The following is an 18,617-nucleotide window of genomic DNA, read 5'->3' as shown; positions in this document are numbered from 1 at the left end:
AACACCACCAGATAGAATGCTCCCTGCTCCTCAGAGAGCAGCAGGAAGACAGAGCACTTGCTCCCAGCACAGTCCAAAATGCCAGGTCCCTGGGGGCCGACACTGACCCTCAGTCTGTGAAACTCCACCCCAGTCTTCGTCCTTTGAGGGAAATAGCTGGGATACTAAAAAAAAAAGCCAGGAGCAGAGTAAAGCGGGGAGGGTCCCCCAAGTGTCAGCTAGAGGGTGCCCTGGGCTTCTCCTATGTGCAGGAAGGGGGCCCTAGGGAGAGGGTGGGGGAAGTCTTGGTGGTTTCCTCCCTCGGGGGAAACCACCCCCTGCGGCTCTTGAGGTGAAGTGGTGGGGGGTGGAGAAGGCTGTCGGGGGACTGCCGGCTCTGTATACGTGAAGTAGGTGACCCCCGCAGGGCCTGGAGCTTCTGCCAGATAGCGGGGAGGCCCAGGGTTCCTGCCCCAACGCGGGCTGGCAATGAGGTGGGGAACCGGGTCCTTTCCCAATCCCGGGCTTGCACGGAGTTTGGGGCGGGGGCGGTGCCTGGAGTCCCTTTCCCAACCCCGGGCTGGCAGGGCACAGAGGTGGTGCGGGGGGTGGGAGCAGCCCTTACCTGCGTGCAGAGAACGGGGCTCCCCCAACGCTCCACGCGGCGCTGCCTCCCGGGAGCAGAAGCCCGAAGCAAAGCAGCGCCCAGGCCCGCGGGCCGCCCATGTTGCGCCCGGCGCCCTCCGCGCGCGGCCCCTCGCCGTCGCCTCCAGCCTGGCGTCCCCGCCCGCGCAGCCAGCCGCCCAGGACGCGCGGATCCCGGTTCCCAGCGCAGCGGCGGGAGGGCGGGCGGGAGGCGGGCGCGGGGCGGGGGCGAGCGTTCCCGGCCTCGCCCGGCCCCTCCGCGCGGCCCCCCGCCCCTTGCGCCGCCGCTGCCAACCCGGAAGGAGCCCCGGGGGGCCAGGGGGGCCGGGCGCCCCCGCCAGGAAGGTCACCAGGTGCCCACCTGAGCCTGCTGCGCCGCGTGGCCCTTTTGGGGGCGCGGTGCCAGTTTCGAGGTGCCCTCCCACGTGTTGCAAAGTGGGGAGCTGAGGCCGGGCCACGGTCTCAGACGCAGCCAGGACCCAAACCCAACAAGCCTGGGCTAATGATGCGGGGGCCTCATCCCCTCTCGACATTTTTGAGGGTTCTAGTTCCCGAGCCACGAGGGACGGTCCATCCATGCAACAAATGCTTCCTGAGCAGTGAACGCCACTGTGTGCAGGGCACCTCACCTCCGCTTCACACCGTCTCTCGGTTTAATCTTCAAACCACTCTGGGTGAGGTGGGCACAATTATCCCCATTTTACAGAGAGAAAAAAAGAGGCCCAGGCACTCGTAGTCCCCCTGGGAGAAGACCTGGGCTGACCCCATAAAGTCAGTGTCCACTCTTATCACCATTTTACAGATGGAGAAACTGAGGCAGAGAGGAGATGTCATCTGCCTAAAGCACCCCATCAGTGGTTGGAAGAGCTAGGATTCAAATCCAGGTCTCCTGACTTCAGAAGGGGTGTCAGCTCTTTAGCACAATTAAGGAAGAGTGCAGACATCAGTTGCTCTGGGCCTGGGTTTCCCCATCAGTGACAAGGAAAGGACTGGCTTACAATGGAGTTACTTCATCTGGGGTACATGGAGTTACTTCATCTGGGGTACATGTGAATCCCACCAAAGTGTATGAAAGTATGGTGTGTGTGTGTGATACATATGTGTGCAGGTGTGATGGAGGCATGTGAAATGTGTGATGCCTGTGTGCATGTGTGTGATGTATGTGTCTGTGACAGAAGTGTATGTTTATGTTCTCATCAGAGGGCACCCAGACCCTCCCCAAACTCCAGGACAGTCTCTGACCTCCCCCCAACCCCCTTCTGCCAGAACTATTGGGCAGCAGGCAGTCCCAGGCTGGTGAAGCCCCTACCACCCTGGCAGTGCACCGGGGACCTGTCCTACGGGATCCTGCTGTGGCTTGTCCAGATCTAGGATCTCTGCTAGAAAAACTCCAGCAAGAAGGGCATGCTGGCCCTGACCTCTGATTCCTGGGACTACCTCTCCTAGACTCACCAGAGCAGCACAGGGCCCTGGGCTGAGTCAGAGCGGGGAGGGTGTGCCAGTGGAGAGAGCCGACCCCTGTCCCCCAAGGGGGCAGGCAGTGAGAGCTGGGTTCAAACCCTCCCTCTGCCCCCTCTGCCCCCTCTGCCCGTGTTAGCTTGGGCAAGGCCTGCCCCTCTCTGAGCCTCAGTTTCTCTTTGTAAGGAGAACAGTTGCACGTTCCTTACAGGGTGTGTGCAGGAATGAGATATGCCTTGGCCCGCACAGTCCCCTGCTTCACGTGGTTCCCCCAAGGGCTCCTCACATCCTCCAACAACATCATCATGGTGCCAACTTTGCCCCCCTAGGGGAGCTGACTCCCTCCCTTCCATTTGTGATTTTTGGTCACCTCTATGTGCCATCTGTCTGACCCCCAAGAAAAGCAGCTTTGCACCTCTCTGGTTAGCTCTTATTTTTGACACAACTAGATCAGTTACTTAATCCTCTAGATAACTTGTCACTCTCAAGGGGCCATCTCATGAGATGGTCCCAGGCCCATCTGAGGCCTGGTCAGGTGGCCACGATCAAAACCCAACATGCTGGGCTTCCCTGGTGGCGCAGTGGTTGAGAGTCCGCCTGCCGATGCAGGGGACATGGGTTCGTGCCCCGGTCCGGGAAGGTCCCACATGCCGCGGAGCGGCTGGGCCCGTGAGCCATGGCCGCTGAGCCTGCACGTCCAGAGCCTGTGCTCCGCAACGGGGAGAGGCCACAGCAGTGAGAGACCCGTGTACCGCAAAAAACAAAACAAACAAACAAAAAACCCAACACCCCAAAGGGCACTTTGGAGGGTATGCAGCTCTTTAGGAAGGGGAAGTGCTGGGCAGTGGCTTCTGTCCTGGGAAGGCCCAGGAAGGCCACAGAATGAGGAGGCACTACCACATCTGTTTGCAACATGTCTGAGATGCTCCTGTGATGAATGGCATACATGTTCCTTTATCACCAAACTCATGGGCGCTCCAGGCCACTGTGACTTTCTCCAGCAATGGATGCTCCCAGGAAAAGCTGTTATCAACATTTTGACATCAGAAAGGGTCCTATCCTTACTGAGGCTGGGGTCCCTTGGTCCAGGATATTTATTTAAAACTACAGCTAGACCCCCATGCCAGTGCAGCCTGGTGGTTACCACATAGGCTCAGTACCCCATAGGCCTAGGTGTCAATTCCAGAGCAACCACTGGACACTGTGTGACCCGGGACAAGTCACCTCCCCTCTTGGAGCCTCATTTCCTTGCCTGAAAAAACAAGGCAGTTTTAAGACATGGAAGCAACCCAAGTGTCCATCAACAGATGAATGGATAAAGAAGATGTGGTACATATATACCATGGAATATTACTCAACCATAAAAAAGAATGAAATATTGCCATTTACAGAAACATGGATGGACCTAGAGATTATCATACTAAGAGAAGTCAGAGAGAGAAAGGCAAATACCATATGATATCACTTACATGTAGATTCTTAAAAAATGGTACAAATGAACTTATTTACAAAACAGAAACAGACTCACAGATATAGAAAACAAACCTATGGTTACCAAAGGGGAAAGCAGGGGAGGGATAAATTAGGAGTTTGGGATTAACAGATACACACTACTTTATATAAGATAGATAAACAACAAGGTCCTACTGTATAGCATAGGGAACTATATTCAGTATCTTGTAATAAGCTATAATGGAAAATAATCTGAAAAACTGAATATATATATATATATATATATAACTGAGTCACTTGCCTGTACACGAGAAACTAACACAACATTGTAAATCAACTATACTTCAATTAAACAAACAAAAAACAAGGCAGTTTTTAAAGCTTTGGGTCTCTGTGCGGTGGTCCTGGGGCACAGTACGAGGCCCCCTTTTGAGGGCCCACTCTCCTGGTGGATATCAGCTTATTTTCTGGTCCTTTTTCCCCCCTGAGCAGGAAGGGCAGGAAATGCTGCAGGGACCTGGGTTTGGTCATTTGAGGTTTCAATGTTTGCTGAGATGGGGAGGAGAGGGGCCTGCTGGCTCAAGGCCCCTGTGGGTGGGGCCTCTTCCCTGGGGGGCTGATCTTCTCAGCTGCCAAGACCGAACCACAACCGCCAGTAACAACAGCAGCTTCCGGTTCGGTCTGAGCGCTGACCGTGTGCCAGGCGCCATGCTAAGCATTTTGCTTGCATTGTCGCCTGCCCTCTTCTCCCACACCCGGGAGGCCTCCATATTATCCCCAGGTGCGGGGCCCACGGCTGGTGAGTGATGGGTGCCGGCCTCTGCACTTACGCATTAGGCCACACTGCTGCCCTCTGACCCTGCAAGGGGGTTTCTTTGGGCAAAAAGAGAACTCAGCTCAGATTTAGACTCTCGTCGGGAGGCTGAGGAGGTGAGAGGGAGCACATGCATAAACACACACACGCACACACACACACACACACACACACCCCAGGAGCAGGCCATGGGATCTGGGAAACACAGCCCTTCTGCTGTGTATTCACTGACACATCCAGCCGGCCTAATCCAAACAGGAAATGCTGTTCTTCTAACAGCAAACGAACCTGGGTCGCAGCCTCGCTTCCCTGTGAACTGCCCCTGGAGCCTGTGCTAAGAACCTCGTCCCTCTGCCTATGTCCCAAGGACAGTCTCCCAGGCTCGGGGTGGGGAGGGCCCATAAAATTAGCCCTGCTTGCACACCAGCTTGTGTGAGCCGAGGTGCCCCAGTTGATCTGTACCCATGTCGTGCCCATTCTATAGGGGAGGGAGCAGCCCAAGAGGCCTGGGGGTACCGGAGCCTGTGGCGGCAGCCTCCAGGGGCCCAGTCAGCGCCAGCGCCATCGAAGCCTCTGCCCAGACAAAGGGCAGGGCCAGTGGGCCGGCCTTCCAGGTTAGGGAACAATGCCCGCTTTCTGTGCCTTTGATCTGGAGGCCTGGCCCTGCGGCCCCTCGCTGGGCCAGGGCGGGGATGCTGGGGGACCCAGAGAGCCTGCAGCTGCCCAGCCAAGTTATTTATGCTCCATGGAGCTGCCCTTCTCACCCAGTTCATTCCTTCCTCATGAAGCTGGGACTGGAGCTGGAAGGAGTGATGGGAGGAAGGAAGCTGTCGGAAAATCATAAATTAGGGCTCCGAGAGAGGGCTTTCCTGCCCTCCTCAGGAATCCTCAGGGGGAGAGACCGGCACCTTGGGTCAGGGGAGGAGGACAGGGTGGCAGCCAGGGCACCTGTATTTGGAGTGTGGACACCTGGATGTCTGCATGATCTACAGTGAGTCCCTTCTCTCTGGGCCTCAGTGCCCCCATCTGGAAAACGGGGGAGGGAGGGATACAAGACTCGGGGACTTTCCTGTGACTGTGCTTTGTTGACTGTGAAGAAATGGACAGATAAGAGGCCTTCTCCTTAACAATGTTTGTCCCACTTCCCTTCTTCTGGTTCCTTGCCCACAAATCCCCTCCTTTCTGCCCCCCACCTTTGCCCTATTTCCCTTCTTTGGGTATCCCTGGCTCGGCTTCTTTTTCCACATCTCTCCTCCTGCAAAAACAGACTAATGAGGTGTCCTTAGGCAACATCCACCTAGCTGGCAGGGTAGAGGTTGGCTCATTTACACTAGAGTGTTAATGACTGATATATTGAATATTGTTAAATATTGGGGCCCAGTTAACAGGGATTCTTCCTCATTTAAACCCTAAATCACTAGTAGTGGGCTAGTAATCACTTCTAGGCTAGTAAGGGGGATGCTTGGTGACCAAGGATCTAGGAACAAGGTCTGCCAAGTGAAAGGGCCTTCTGTGTGGGAAAATATCCTTTTCCCGGCCACAATGAGGTGAAACCCACCCCCTGCTGGACGCATCTGGAATGGTGGCCACAAGTCCCTGTGGTTTAGATGGACCTGGCAGGCACAAAGGACAGGCAAGAGGAGCCACTCAGAGCGGAGACCCTGGAGCTGCCTGCCAGCCCTGCCAGTCCCAGGAGGTGCCTGCTGGGCCAGGAGCATGTGGGCCTGCCCCACCTGACACCCCCAGGATGAATGGGTTCCACTCTGAGGAAGTGATTCTGAGGAGGAAGAGGAGAGGGAGAGAGAAAGAGCCAGAGAGAGATATAGAGATATAGAGAGATACTCAGAAAGAGAAAGAGAGCCAGCAAGCTGGAGACAGAGGGAGAGATGTCAGCCAGAGAGATGTAGAGAGAGGCAGATGGAAAGACAGAGAGACAGAAAAAGAGACAGACAGACACAGAGAGAAGAGCACTTGGGGAAGAGGACCCCAGGTTGTCGGTCTCAGCTCCTGTGGGGACCGGGCAGAGGGGGCAGGACCAGGGTGCCAACCCAGCACCATCCTCTGCATGACAGGCTCTGCCTCCCTCAGACCCACACTCCCACACCCCTAAGAGGCAGGAGCTAGTCCTTCTGCCATCTGCTGTCCTTGCCTGGCACTGGCTGACCAATGGGCTCTGGGCTGCCTGCATTGGTATAAATTGTGCCTGGGAAGCCCTGTTAGGCAGATGGAGCTGCTGGACCCAGAAGAGATGGATTTCTAGCCTGTGGCTTGGCCCAGGGAGTCATAAGTGGATGGACAGCATATGGGGCATGTGCACCCCTAGAGCGCCTGGACTCCACGCTCTCCCTGCCCTGCCCTCCTGTCCAGCCCTGCGGGGCCAAGCCTGGATCCTCTCCATCTGCCCACTCCTCGGCTCTGTCCCTTCCAGCTTCCTCACCCTCTCTGGGATGTGGCCTCAGTTTCCTTGGTGGCTTCTCACCTCCTCTCTGACCCTTCCAGTCTTTTGGGATCTTCCCAAAGGTGACTGGAGGTAGTTCCCTGTGAGGGAAATCTTCAGTGTCCCTGCTGCCCTCAGGGTGGGAACTGAACGTGGCCTGGCCTGCTCATCCTCCCTGTGTCCCAGACCCTGGGACACCAAAGCGAGTCTCCATCCTCCCAGCCAACCCTGTGCTCTCCAGCTGGACCGCAGGACATTTTTTTTTTTTTTTTTTTTTTTTTGTGGTACGTGGGCCTCTCACTGCTGTGGCCTCTCCTGCCGCGGAGCACAGGCTCTGGACCCTCAGGCCCAACAGCCATGGCCCACGGGCCCAGCCGCTCCGCGGCATGTGGGATACTCCCGGACCGGGGCATGAACCCGTGTCCCCTGCATCGGCAGGCGGACTCTCAACCACTGTGCCACCAGGGAAGCCCTGGACTGCAGGGCTTTCCCATCCCATCCCATCCCCTGTGCCTACCAATGCCCACTCCCCCTTCTGTCACAGCTCAGACATCACCCCCTCCCTGCCTCTGGGAAGGTGTCCCATACCAAGACTGGATCCAAGACTGGATCCAAGACTGGATCACATGTCCACTGGGCTTCTCCACTCACAGCGTTCTATGCAGGAGCCATCTGTTGATTTGTCTGATTCCCCTGATGGATCATAAATAGATGCTGGGCCCTTTCCGTAATCTTTCTAAGAGTACTAGGAAAACTACATACCCCAGAATCCATAAAGGATACACTGGGTACATAAAATTTTCTGCATTGAAAAAGAATAATATGATTAACTGTGGAAAAAATTTTCAACATATCAATCAGAAAAAAAGACAAATTTCCTCCACATATAAAGAGCTCTTACAAATCAATAACATCAATCAATGACCCAATAGAGAAATAGACAAAAGTTATGAACAGACAACTCAGAATGAAAAGGCATTCAATTTCACTCAAAAGAAAAAATTGCAGATGAAAACCACAGTGAGATAGCACCTTCCAAAACTGATGGTAAGGACTTAAAATCTTTGATAAAATGAGTTGGCAAGGATGTGGAGAAATTGTCACTTCACATATGCCCTCTTTGGAGCACAGTTGGTAATATGTAATAGAAGGTAAAATGTGTCTTCCTTTGACCTAGTAATTCCACAGTGAGGAACTTTCTTACATGTATATTTGCAAAGAACAGAAAGAAATTAACTGCAGTACTATACGTAGTATCAAAAGACTGGAAACAACCTAAATGCCCCTTGCAGGAGACTAGTATATTAAGGTACACCCATCAGTGGAATGCTGTATTGCCAGTAAAAAGAACAGAGATAAGTGAAATGTGGTATACATATACAGTGGAATATTAGTCAGCCATTGAAAGGAACACAGTACTGATACATGCTCCAGCACGGATGAACCTTGAAAACATCATGCTGAGTGAAAGAAGCCAGAAACAAAAGGCTACGTATTGTATTTATATGAAATGTCTAGAATAGGCAAATCCCTAGAGACAAAAAATAGATTAGTGGTTGCCTGACATGGAAAGAGGTGGGGCTCAGAGTAGACACAGGCAGACAGTGATGTGGAGAGAGCAGAGAGACAGCAGGAGGACAGGATGGTGGACAGGAGCAGGGGGAGGGGGCTGGGCAGCAATGACCTGTCTTCTACTGAGTCAGCCCCGAGCCTTTATCTATGTGCCTGCAGATGGCATGCATTATCACAGCTGCCCATGCAAAGGTGTTCTGCCCAGGAAAGGGAGGCCAGGGAGGCTGATAAACTGCACAGCTAGTGACCACAGAGTGAGACTCAACGTCTTGCTGCACAACCTTGGAGCAGGTGGTCGGGACAGTCCAGGTTCCAAATTGGCCCTGGGACCCTGCACTGTGCCCAGCCCCCTCCTGACAGGGCCCATTGGCCCATCTGGGCTGCTTGTGCGCTGCCCCAGTGGGATGTTCCCAGGAGCACAGCTGACCTGCTTAGACTCCTCCAGCAAGAAGGGCAGCCTGCTGTCAGGAAGGGGCTGACATTGTGGGGTCTGCAGCCCCCGCTTGGCCAGGAGGATGTTTCAATCCTGCCTGTATCTTCCTCACTGTGTGACCTTGGCCAAGTTGCTTCCCCTCTCTGAGCCTCAGTGTATTTGCCTGGAAAATGAGGATAGCAGCATTTGTCTCAGGGTAGGTTGCTAAGAGGAGAATTCAGATGAGCTCCTTATGCAGGGCCTGGCATATTCTGCTCAAGAAAAGTACCCACGTGACTCTGAGGCATGGTGTATGTAGTCTGCAGAATGAGAAATCTGGGCAGCTTGGGAACCTGACAGACAGAAGAGTCAGTCTTTGGCAAAGAGAATATTGGGGAAGAATTTGGTGTTTTCTAAAGGCCCTTTGTTGCTACTAGTTGTTGCCTGACATTCTTCTATTGGCCAATCTCTTGGACTAAAGCAAGGAAAACCCATGTTGAAATACAAAACTTTTCTCTAGGAGGGCTACTGTATTTTCTCAAGACTAGACTGAATAGTTTATCTACTGTCATCGTGACTGTGACTAGCTTTGCTGGCCCAGGGATCCGGTTCTTTCTAAAACTGGGGATAGTTTTATTTGTACTCTGCCTGCAATTAGGAAGCTCTGCCACTAGGTGGCGCCTTGGGTTTGTACTTGCACATTAACGAGTGTTTTTTGTTTTTTGTTTTTTTGCCCCCTGAGTCACTCCTAGAAGTTACCTTTTGAGAAGAATAGATAGGGATACAGAGACAGTCTTTAGTCTGGTGGAAAAGAGTGTTGTGATCACTTAGCAATGTCTACCCTGGATGAAGGAGTGGAAAGCAGCAGCTTCTGTGCCAGGCATCCAGCCACCTCTAGACTGTGCTTCTGAGTAGACAAGAATGTGTTTCTGTTTAATGATACTTTTTAGAATAAGTGGAAATCTTTAAAACACTTGATCGTGAATATTAGAATTACTAATCTCTGTTTAAGAAGGGATGCTTCTAAGAATTATTTTTGTAATAATGAACATGTAGTTTGGGAAAAGGTTTGCAGCAAGATATTTAAGAAAGCAAACATGAAGTTTCAGCCTTTCTTACCGGTCATGAATGGTTAAGAATTTCCATTTTTTCCCCACAATCATTTTAAAGAGAGACACCTTTAATGCCTTTTCTTACCTGCTTTTTCCTATGTGCTCACAGGCAACTCTCATTCTTGGAGTTGAGATGTTCACAGCTTCCCTCAAGTCTGCGGCTGTCTGCTCACTCGGCCTCTGTCTCAGTGAGCCCGTTCTTGGAAGAAACTATAAAAGAACAAAAAAGGCGTTTTTGGCCGCACTCTCCTTAAGAATTGCTGGGTTTTACAAAATCACTCTTTTTCATCAGTAATCCCTCAAAGCCTTCTTAGAATCTTTTTAGTGGTAAAACATTATAATAATATAATATCATTAAATTTTTTCAAAAAGAAAATAAATCACTTGTAATCCATCTATCTTGATGTAATGATTCCCTAGATTTTTGTTTGGGGTTTGGGCTTCCCTTCTTTTTAGTGATTTTTTTTTTGGCCAAAGAATGAGAAGTTCCAGCCCCATTGAAAATCTTTCTCCCACCTCCAGACAGCTGAAAATCCTCCTTCTTTCTTAGCTGTTAGCTAAACTCTTAGCTGTTTGTCCTTTGAAGTTAAAGCTGGTTTCATTTCTAATCTGCGCTGAATGGTTCTTTATTGATAGTCACATGAGAGATCAGAGGAAGCTGAATGCAAGGGCCAGGAGTTGTCACAGTTTCTACATACACGGCCCCCCGTTCACGATCCATATAAGTAAACAAGAGCAAAGGGATGTTTCCAGGGAAGGACACCAGATACCTTTGTTTATAGGGATTATGGGTGAGTCTGTATTTTCTTGTTTCTAATTTGTGGCTTTGGTGATCTCTCTTGTTTTGCGTTTATAATTTAAAATATAAATTATTTTTAATTAAGAAAAACACATTCACCACACTTAGGTATAGACCCAAGAGAAATGAAAACATATATCCACACAGAAACTTGCACACAAAGGTTCACAGCATCACTATTCATCATAGCCCCAAAGTGGAAACAACCCAAATGTCCTCAGCTGATGAATGGATAAATAGTGGTCTATCCATATAACAGAATATTATTCAGGCAATAAAAAGGAATGCAGTGCTGACACATGCTACAACGTGGCTGAATCTGGAAAACAATATGCTAAGTGAAAGAAGCCAGACACAAAAGGCCACGTACTGTAAGATTCTGTTGGTATGAAATGTCCAGAATAGGGAACTCCATGGAGGCAGAGAGATTAGTGGTTGCCTGAGGCTGGGGCTGGGGAAGGGGTGCAGTCGGAGGGAAATGGGTCGTGACTGCTCATATGTATAGGATTTCTTTTTGGGATAATGAAAATGTTCTAAAGTTGATTGTAGTGATACTTGCACAATTCTGAATACACTGAACACTATTGACTTGTACAGTTTGGGTGAATTGTACGGTATGTAAATTATATCTCAATAAAGCTATTATATAGAAAACACACGTACATACATTCAAACAGAACTTAAGATTTTAAAGGTGGGAAAAAAGTGTTTCCCTAGACTCTGAGGAAGGAAGATGGGCAGGGGTGGGAGGTGGGAGGAAAGGTCCAGCCATGTCTGATCCCCACGCTACCCCAGACACACTGCAGGACGCCAGCTGTGCCCTGCAGCGGGTGGTGGCCATTCTGCAGTGAGCAGGATGGATGTGGGTGAGGTGGGCCCTGCTCCAGCCAAGCTCATGGTCCGGAGAGCAAAGACAGGTGAACCCACCTTATAACCCCCTGGGACGACTTGTGACGGGGACAGGCTGTGGGAACTCAGGCCCCTGATTCAGTTGTCAAGGGGAGTGCAGGAGAATCTCTCTAAACAGACTTGGTAGATGAGCAAAAGTCATCCAGGTGAAGCCCACGGGAAGAGTCCCAGGCAGAGGGAGCGGTGGTAACCGCACAGGGGATACCTGAAGGCAAGAGCACGGGTGGACCCTTGCAGGAACCAAGGGCAGGTCAGTGTGGTGGGAACAGGGTGCAGGGAGGGGAGCAGGGAGACCCGAGGCCTAAGAGGTCAGCAGGGCCCAGCCGAGGGAGCTTCCTGAGGCTCTGGGAGCCTGGGAGGCTTTAAGTTGGAAGGGACTGGGGTCTGGTCTCTGCTTCTGAAAGATTCCTCTGGCTGTGTGCCCTGGAGGCTGGGAGACGGGGTAGTTGCAGTGGCCCAGCTTGGATGATGGCAGCTGGGACTATAAGAAGGGGTTGAATGGTGACCCCAAAACATATGTCCACGTCCTGGAAGCTGTGAATGTGTCCTTATTTGGAAAAGACTCTCTGCAGATGTAATTAATGATTTTGAGGTGACATCATCCTGGATTACCTGGGTGAGCCCTAAATCCAAGTACAAATGTCCTTATAAAGGACACTGGAGGAGAGACAGAGAAGAGGAGGCCATGTGGAGACAGAGGCAGAGATCGGAGAGGGATGCAGCCACAAGCCAAGCAATGCCTGGAGCCACCAGAAGCTGCATGTGGCAGGGAAGCATGCCCCTCTAGAGGCTTCAGAGGGAGCCCTGCTGACATCTTGACTTCCGGCTTCCAGAAGTGTGAAAGAATAAACTTCTGTTGTTTTAAGCCACCAAGTCTATGGTCATTTGCTACAGCAGCCCCAGGACACAGACACAGGCAGGCACGTGGGGATGGAGAGAAGTCACCAGATCCGAAGATTTTTAGGAGGTAGAAATAACCTCCCCTCACACCTCCTCTCCTGCCCGAATTCCCAAGCATTGTCTTTTACTCCAACTGCAATGATCAAAGCTTCATTCCTTCAACTGTGGGCTGTGTCACCCACTTGTGAAATGGGATGGTAACAGCTGCCCTGCAGCTAAGGATGGGGGAATGTGTATGCCCAGTGCCTGGTACACGGCGAGCATTCAGTACATGCGATGATGGTTATAAATTCACAAAACCTTAGAGAGTATGTGAAATACCCTTTCACTTTGCAAACGTCCCCAACCCTCAGAACCTTCCCCACTGGCCTCCGGGGAGGCTGAGAGGAGTAAGAGCGTAGTGGAACGGAGTTATGGGTTGGATGGTGTCCCCCTAAAAGATGTTGAAGTCCCACCCCTTGAAATGTGACATTATTTAGAAATAGAGTCTTTGTAGATGATCAAGTTAAGAAGAGGTCATTGGGGTGGGTCCTCATCCACTACAGCCGTGTCCTTACGAAAGGGGAAATTTGGACACAGAGACAGATGGAGGGAAGATGATGTGAAGACACAGGAAGAAGGCCACCTATGAGCCAAGGAACGCCTGAGGCCACCAGAAGGTGGAGAGAGCAATGGAACAGATTCTCTCTCCCCACCCACAAAGGCACCTGCTGAGCCCTCAGCTGCAGACTCCCAGACTCCTAGCCTCCTGAGCTGTGACACAGTAAGTGTGTTGTTTATACCCTCCAGTTGTGATGCTTTGTTACTGCAGCCGCAGGGCACGAGCTCAGGTGAGGATAAGATGAGTCTCACGGTCCGAGGAAACTGGGCATTCCAGGGCCTGTAGGGGTACCTTGGGTTGGTGCCAACCCCTGTCATCCACAACAGTCACCGTCCAGGCCAGTGGCCAGGCTCGGCTGTCTCTCTGCCCCCCACCGTCCCAGCAAGAGGGCACCAGGCGCTTCCAGGACAGAAGTCCGGGATGCATTTGGAAACCCTGGAGGAGGGGTTTTCCAATTCGGCCCTATCCTGGTCAGCAGGGGAACCACCATCTGGATCCTGTCTGCAGCCCCTGGCAGGGGAATCAGAGCAGAGCTGTAGCAAGTAATCAGGGAGGGGCAGCTCCCTTTGTGGCCAGGGCTCCTGGTGGGAGACAGCAGGTCCTGCAGGCTGGCCCTGGGTCAAGCCCTGGCTCTACACTTACTTGCTGGGTGAACTCAGGCCACTCATGTCACCTCCTTCGTTTTTGCTTTCTTACCTATTAAATGAGAATAATAGTAGAAGTTACTTCCAAATGTTGCTGCCAGCATTCAGTGGGAGAATGGGAGTAGCAGGATGCTTGATGAAGGGAAATTTTAGATTTTTTTTTTAACTTAAAAAAATTGTAGGGCTTCCCTGGTGGCGCAGTGGTTGAGAATCCGCCTGCCAGTGCAGGGGACACGGGTTCAATCCCTGGTCCAGGAAGATCCCACATGCCGTGGAGCAACTAAGCCTGTGCGCTACAACTACTGAGCCTGCACTAGAGCCCACGAGCCACAACTACTGAGCCCACGTGCCACAACTACTGAAGCCTGTGCGCCTAGAGCCTGTGCTCCGCAACAAGAGAAGCTACCGCATTGAGAAGCCCGGGAACTGCAACAAAGAGTAGCCCTCACTCGCCTCAACCAGAGAAAAGCCCACGTGCAGCAACGAAGACCCAACGCAGCCAGAAACAATAAATAAATAAGATAAAATAATAAAATACATAAATTTACTCTAAAAATTGTGGTAAAATATACATCATTTAAATTTACCTTTTTAACCATTTTTAAGTGTATGGTTCAGTGGCATTAAGTACATTCATATTTGTTGTGCAACCGTCAGCACCATCCATCTCCAGAGCTCTTTTCATCTTGCAAAACTGAAACCCCATCCTCATTAAACACTAACTCCCCATCCCTCCTCCCATCCTGCCCCTGGCAACCACCACTCTATTTTCTGTCTCTATGAATTTGGCTGCTCTAGGGACCTCATATAAGTGGAATCATACAGTATTTGTCTTTTTGTGACTGGCTAATTTCACTCAGCATTATGTCCTCAAGGTTCATCCATGTTGCAGCATGTATCAGAATTTCCTTTAGACTTTATTTTTCACAAGAAGAATGTTGTGAGCGGCTTTGTGCAGTGGTGAGCTCCAGCCACCTTGGCAGGAGGTGCTGAGCAGCCCCTCTGTTCTAGGTAGGTGCCATGGGCCCAGAGGAAGGAGGCCCTGGGATGGGTCTGCTCTCGGGGCTGCCTGTCTCCTGACCTCTCGTCTGGGGAGCTGGAAGGGGACATTTTATTAAGGGGGCTGGAGCTCCTGACCCACTCTCTTGTGAGTTTCTAAAGTTTCTAGGAGGAGACCCCAGGGTTCCAGGGACCTGCACTGGACTGAGGGGAGGTGGGCACTGGTTCCCAGCCTGCCGGGGGCTGGGGTGGGATGAGGAGATGGCTGGGTGCACACACATTATGTATATGAACCCGTGTGAACTAAAAACGAGGATTGACTAAAATACTGAGGGGACCCAGGTTAATGTGGGGTGGCTCAGCCAGCATCTGACCCAGGTCTTGGAAATCTCCCCTCAAGGGCTGCATCTGAGTTCAGGTTCTGCCATAAGTGCAGCCAGGCTGGACCCTGCCTGAAAGAATCCCGACGTTCCCAGACATGGGATGGAGACCCTGGCCTCTGGGTCACTGTCTGCCTCATGCACGGCTGCATCTCCATGGCTCCCTCCCAGCATGTAAATGGCCCTGGGTACCACTCCACAATGGAATGGTTCTTAGGTGGATGGTGGACTCAAAAGGCCTTGGGGTCATCCTTCTGCACAGAGATCTTCACTGTCCAGGTAGTAGGAGATGCAGTAGAAAATGGGACCAAGCATGGAACCTGGAGGTTAGACAGACTTGGGCCACCACAGGCCTGAGCAAGGGTCCTCACCCCCCTTCACCAGCCACAGTCTCCTCATTTGTAAACTGGAGATAATAACAACTGTGTTCACCTGACAGGGCGGGCGAGGATTCGTGGGGTGAAGTACAATGTCCAGCCTGGGCCTGGTGCCTTATGAGGAAATGGCCCTGTTACCATTAGGAGAGAGGACAGCTGCCCGGGCTGAATGTGCATTGGGACGCCCCCTTGGATGCTTTTTTTTTTCTTTTTGGATGTGTCAGCTCACTTTCTAGCCACTGGCCTCTTCTAGAAGTTGCACACAGATAAAAGGTCCCAGTTAATGAGGATTCTAGCTAAAGTTTAAAAATTCACAGCAAGCCCACTCCGCATAATAATGTATTAGAAACACAACAATCCTTTAATCTAGAAGGAATTAATTGCTGGGCTCAGAAATTCAGGGCACGCTGACAGAATCCTTAATTTCTTGAGTTGATGGTTTCAGAAAGCGACTGATTTTAAACTGGCTTCTCTCTACATGTAAGTAAGACTCCCACAGTTCTGACAAAGGGCGAGATTGTCTCAATGCCTCACTCAGTAAGAATCATGTATGTGGGGTCTGAATTAATGTCAGCTCTGAATTTTTCCTGCTGGGTGGAACGTGGCTGACTTGAATCCCCAGGAGATTCAATGCTGGCTCTGTGGCTTGAGCATCCCGGGCCTGTATAGAGAATGGCTTCATTCGTCCCACACACACGTTTGCTGAGTGGCCACTCGGAGCCCAAGTTCAGGTTCGGTGTTGGATATGCAGGAGCATATAAATAAAAAATCTTTGCCTAACCTAAGGTTGCAAAGATTTTCTTTTCCTATCTTTTCTTCTAGAAGTTTTATAGTTTTAGGTTTTACATTTAGGTTTATGATCTATTTTTGAGTTAATTTTTATATACAGTGCAAAGTGTGGATCAAAATTCTTTTTTAAAAAAACTGCATATGGATGTCTACATTAGTTTCTTGAGGATGCCATGACAAATTACCAAATACTTGGTGGCTTAAAACAACTCTCTAACAGTTCTGGAGTTCAGAAGTCTGAAAGCAAGATGTTGGCAGGGCCGTGCTCCCTCGGGGCCTCTATGAGAAAATCTCTTCCTCATATCTTGTAGCTTCTGGTGGCTGCCTGGCATTCCTTGGTCACATCACTCCCATCTCTGCCTCTGACTTCATACTACCTTCTCCTTGTATGTCTCTCCTCTGTGTGTCTCTTATAAACAAACTTGTCATTGGATTTAGGGCCCACTCAGATAATCCAGGATGATCTTCTCATTTCATGATCCTTAATGTAATTACATCTGCGAAGACCATCTTCCCAAATTAGGTAACATCCAGAGGTTCTAGGAATTAGGATGTGGACGTATCTTGGGGGTGGAGGTTCAGCACACTATCATTGTTTTAGCACCATTTGTTGAAAATATCAATACTACCCTTTCTCTATGAAATTGCCTTTGCACCTTTGTTGAAAGTCAATTGACCATATACATACATGAGTCTATTTCTGGATTCTTTGGTCTGTTCCATTAAATCACTTGTCTATTTTTATACCAATGCCACATTGTCTTCATTGCTGTAGCTTTATAATATCTTGAAGGCATTTACTTAAGTCCTCCAACTTTGTTCTTTTTAAAAGTTGTTGAAAGGACTATTCTAAGTCCTTTGCATTTCCATATAAATTTTAGAATCAGCGTGGCAATGTCTACCAAAAGCCCTACTGGGATTTCGATTAGGATTATGTTGAATCTGTAGATTGATTTAGGGAGAATTGACATGTTTGACAATATTAAGTCTTTCGATCTACAAACATGGCATACTTTTCCACTTATTTAGACTTTTTAAATTTCTCGGAACAACGTTCTGTACAATGCTTCATACTTTCTGTTGTATTTATCCCTAAGTATTTCATATTTTTGTACTATTGTAAATAAATTTTTTAAAATTTCCAATTGTTTGTTGCTAGTAATACTATTGATTTTTGTATGTTGATCTTGTATCTTTCATCCTTATTATACTCACTTACTTGTTCTCATAGCTTTTCTGTAAATTCCATCAGATTTTCAATGTAGACATACGTGTTATTTGCAAATAAAGGCAGTTTTCCCCCTTTCTCTCAAATACAGATGGCTTTTATTTCTTTTTCTTGCCAGATTATATTGGCTAGAACCTCTCGTACAATGCTGAATAGAAGTGGTGAGAGTAGACAGGCCTGTCTTGTTCATGATCTTGGGGGAAGTATTCAGTCTTCTGTCATTAAAGATGATGTTAGCTGTAGGATTTTTGTTGTTGTTGTTTGGTGTTTTATGTGTAGATGTGTAGGAATTTCCCTTCTATTCCTGGTTTGCTTGAAGTTTTTTTTTAACAGGAATGCATGTTTTTCTGCATTTACTGAGATGCTCTTACAGTTTTTATTTTTCAGTCTATTAATACAGTGAATCATACTGATTGATTTTCCAATATTAAAGCAACTTTACATTCTTTAGAGAAATCTCACTTGGTTGTGATGTATTACTCTTTTTACATGTCATATATTCAGAGATGGCTTATGGAATAGTGGTGTGAGGAACTCGGTGGCTCCCTCTCCCCAGATAAACAACTATAATTGATAACAATTATTTGTAAAATAAACAAACAAAAAACACACTTAAAGTCTCTGGAAATTGCCTTAAGGGCATACAGCAAACAAAGAAACATTTATTCAAGAAAATCTAGTAAATCTCAGAACAGCAAGAGTCTGTAGCATTTGAGACATGGCACATTCCCTCCCTCCCCCACCCATTTCAGATCAGAAAGAATCAGCAAATGAGGATAGACTGACAGAGATTATACAATCTGAAAAATGGAGAGAGAAAAGAATGCAGAAAAATGAACAGAGTTAGAGAAATGTGATACAGCATTACATGCACCAACAAATGTATAATGGGAGCACCAGAGGAGAGGAGAGAGAAAAGGGGGAAGAAAAACTATTTGAAAAAATAATGGCTGAAAACTCTCAAATTTGATGAAAATGTTAATTTACATATCCAAGAAGCTTAATGAACTCCAAGTAGGAAAAATGCAAACAGAGCCACATCCAAACACATCATAATAAAAAAAATGTTCAAGGACAAAAAGAAATTCTTGAAAGCATCAAAAGAAAAGT

General features: G+C 49.3%; 1 protein-coding gene across 1 annotated transcript in view; it reads right to left on the bottom strand.

Moving 5' to 3' along the window:
* EMID1 (EMI domain containing 1) overlaps positions 1–705 on the bottom strand; it is a 40,482-nt gene extending 39,777 nt beyond the window's left edge. Inside the window, exon 1 of the mRNA XM_060119383.1 lies at positions 605–705. Coding sequence (XP_059975366.1) covers positions 605–705 — 101 coding nt within the window. The remainder of the gene's footprint in view (positions 1–604) is intronic.
* Positions 706–18,617: the final 17,912 nt, after the last annotated feature.

The sequence above is a fragment of the Mesoplodon densirostris genome, chromosome 15 (genome assembly GCF_025265405.1).
Source record: "Mesoplodon densirostris isolate mMesDen1 chromosome 15, mMesDen1 primary haplotype, whole genome shotgun sequence".
Taxonomy (NCBI): Eukaryota; Metazoa; Chordata; class Mammalia; order Artiodactyla; family Ziphiidae; genus Mesoplodon; species Mesoplodon densirostris.
This window is presented reverse-complemented; position numbering and strand designations above follow the sequence as displayed.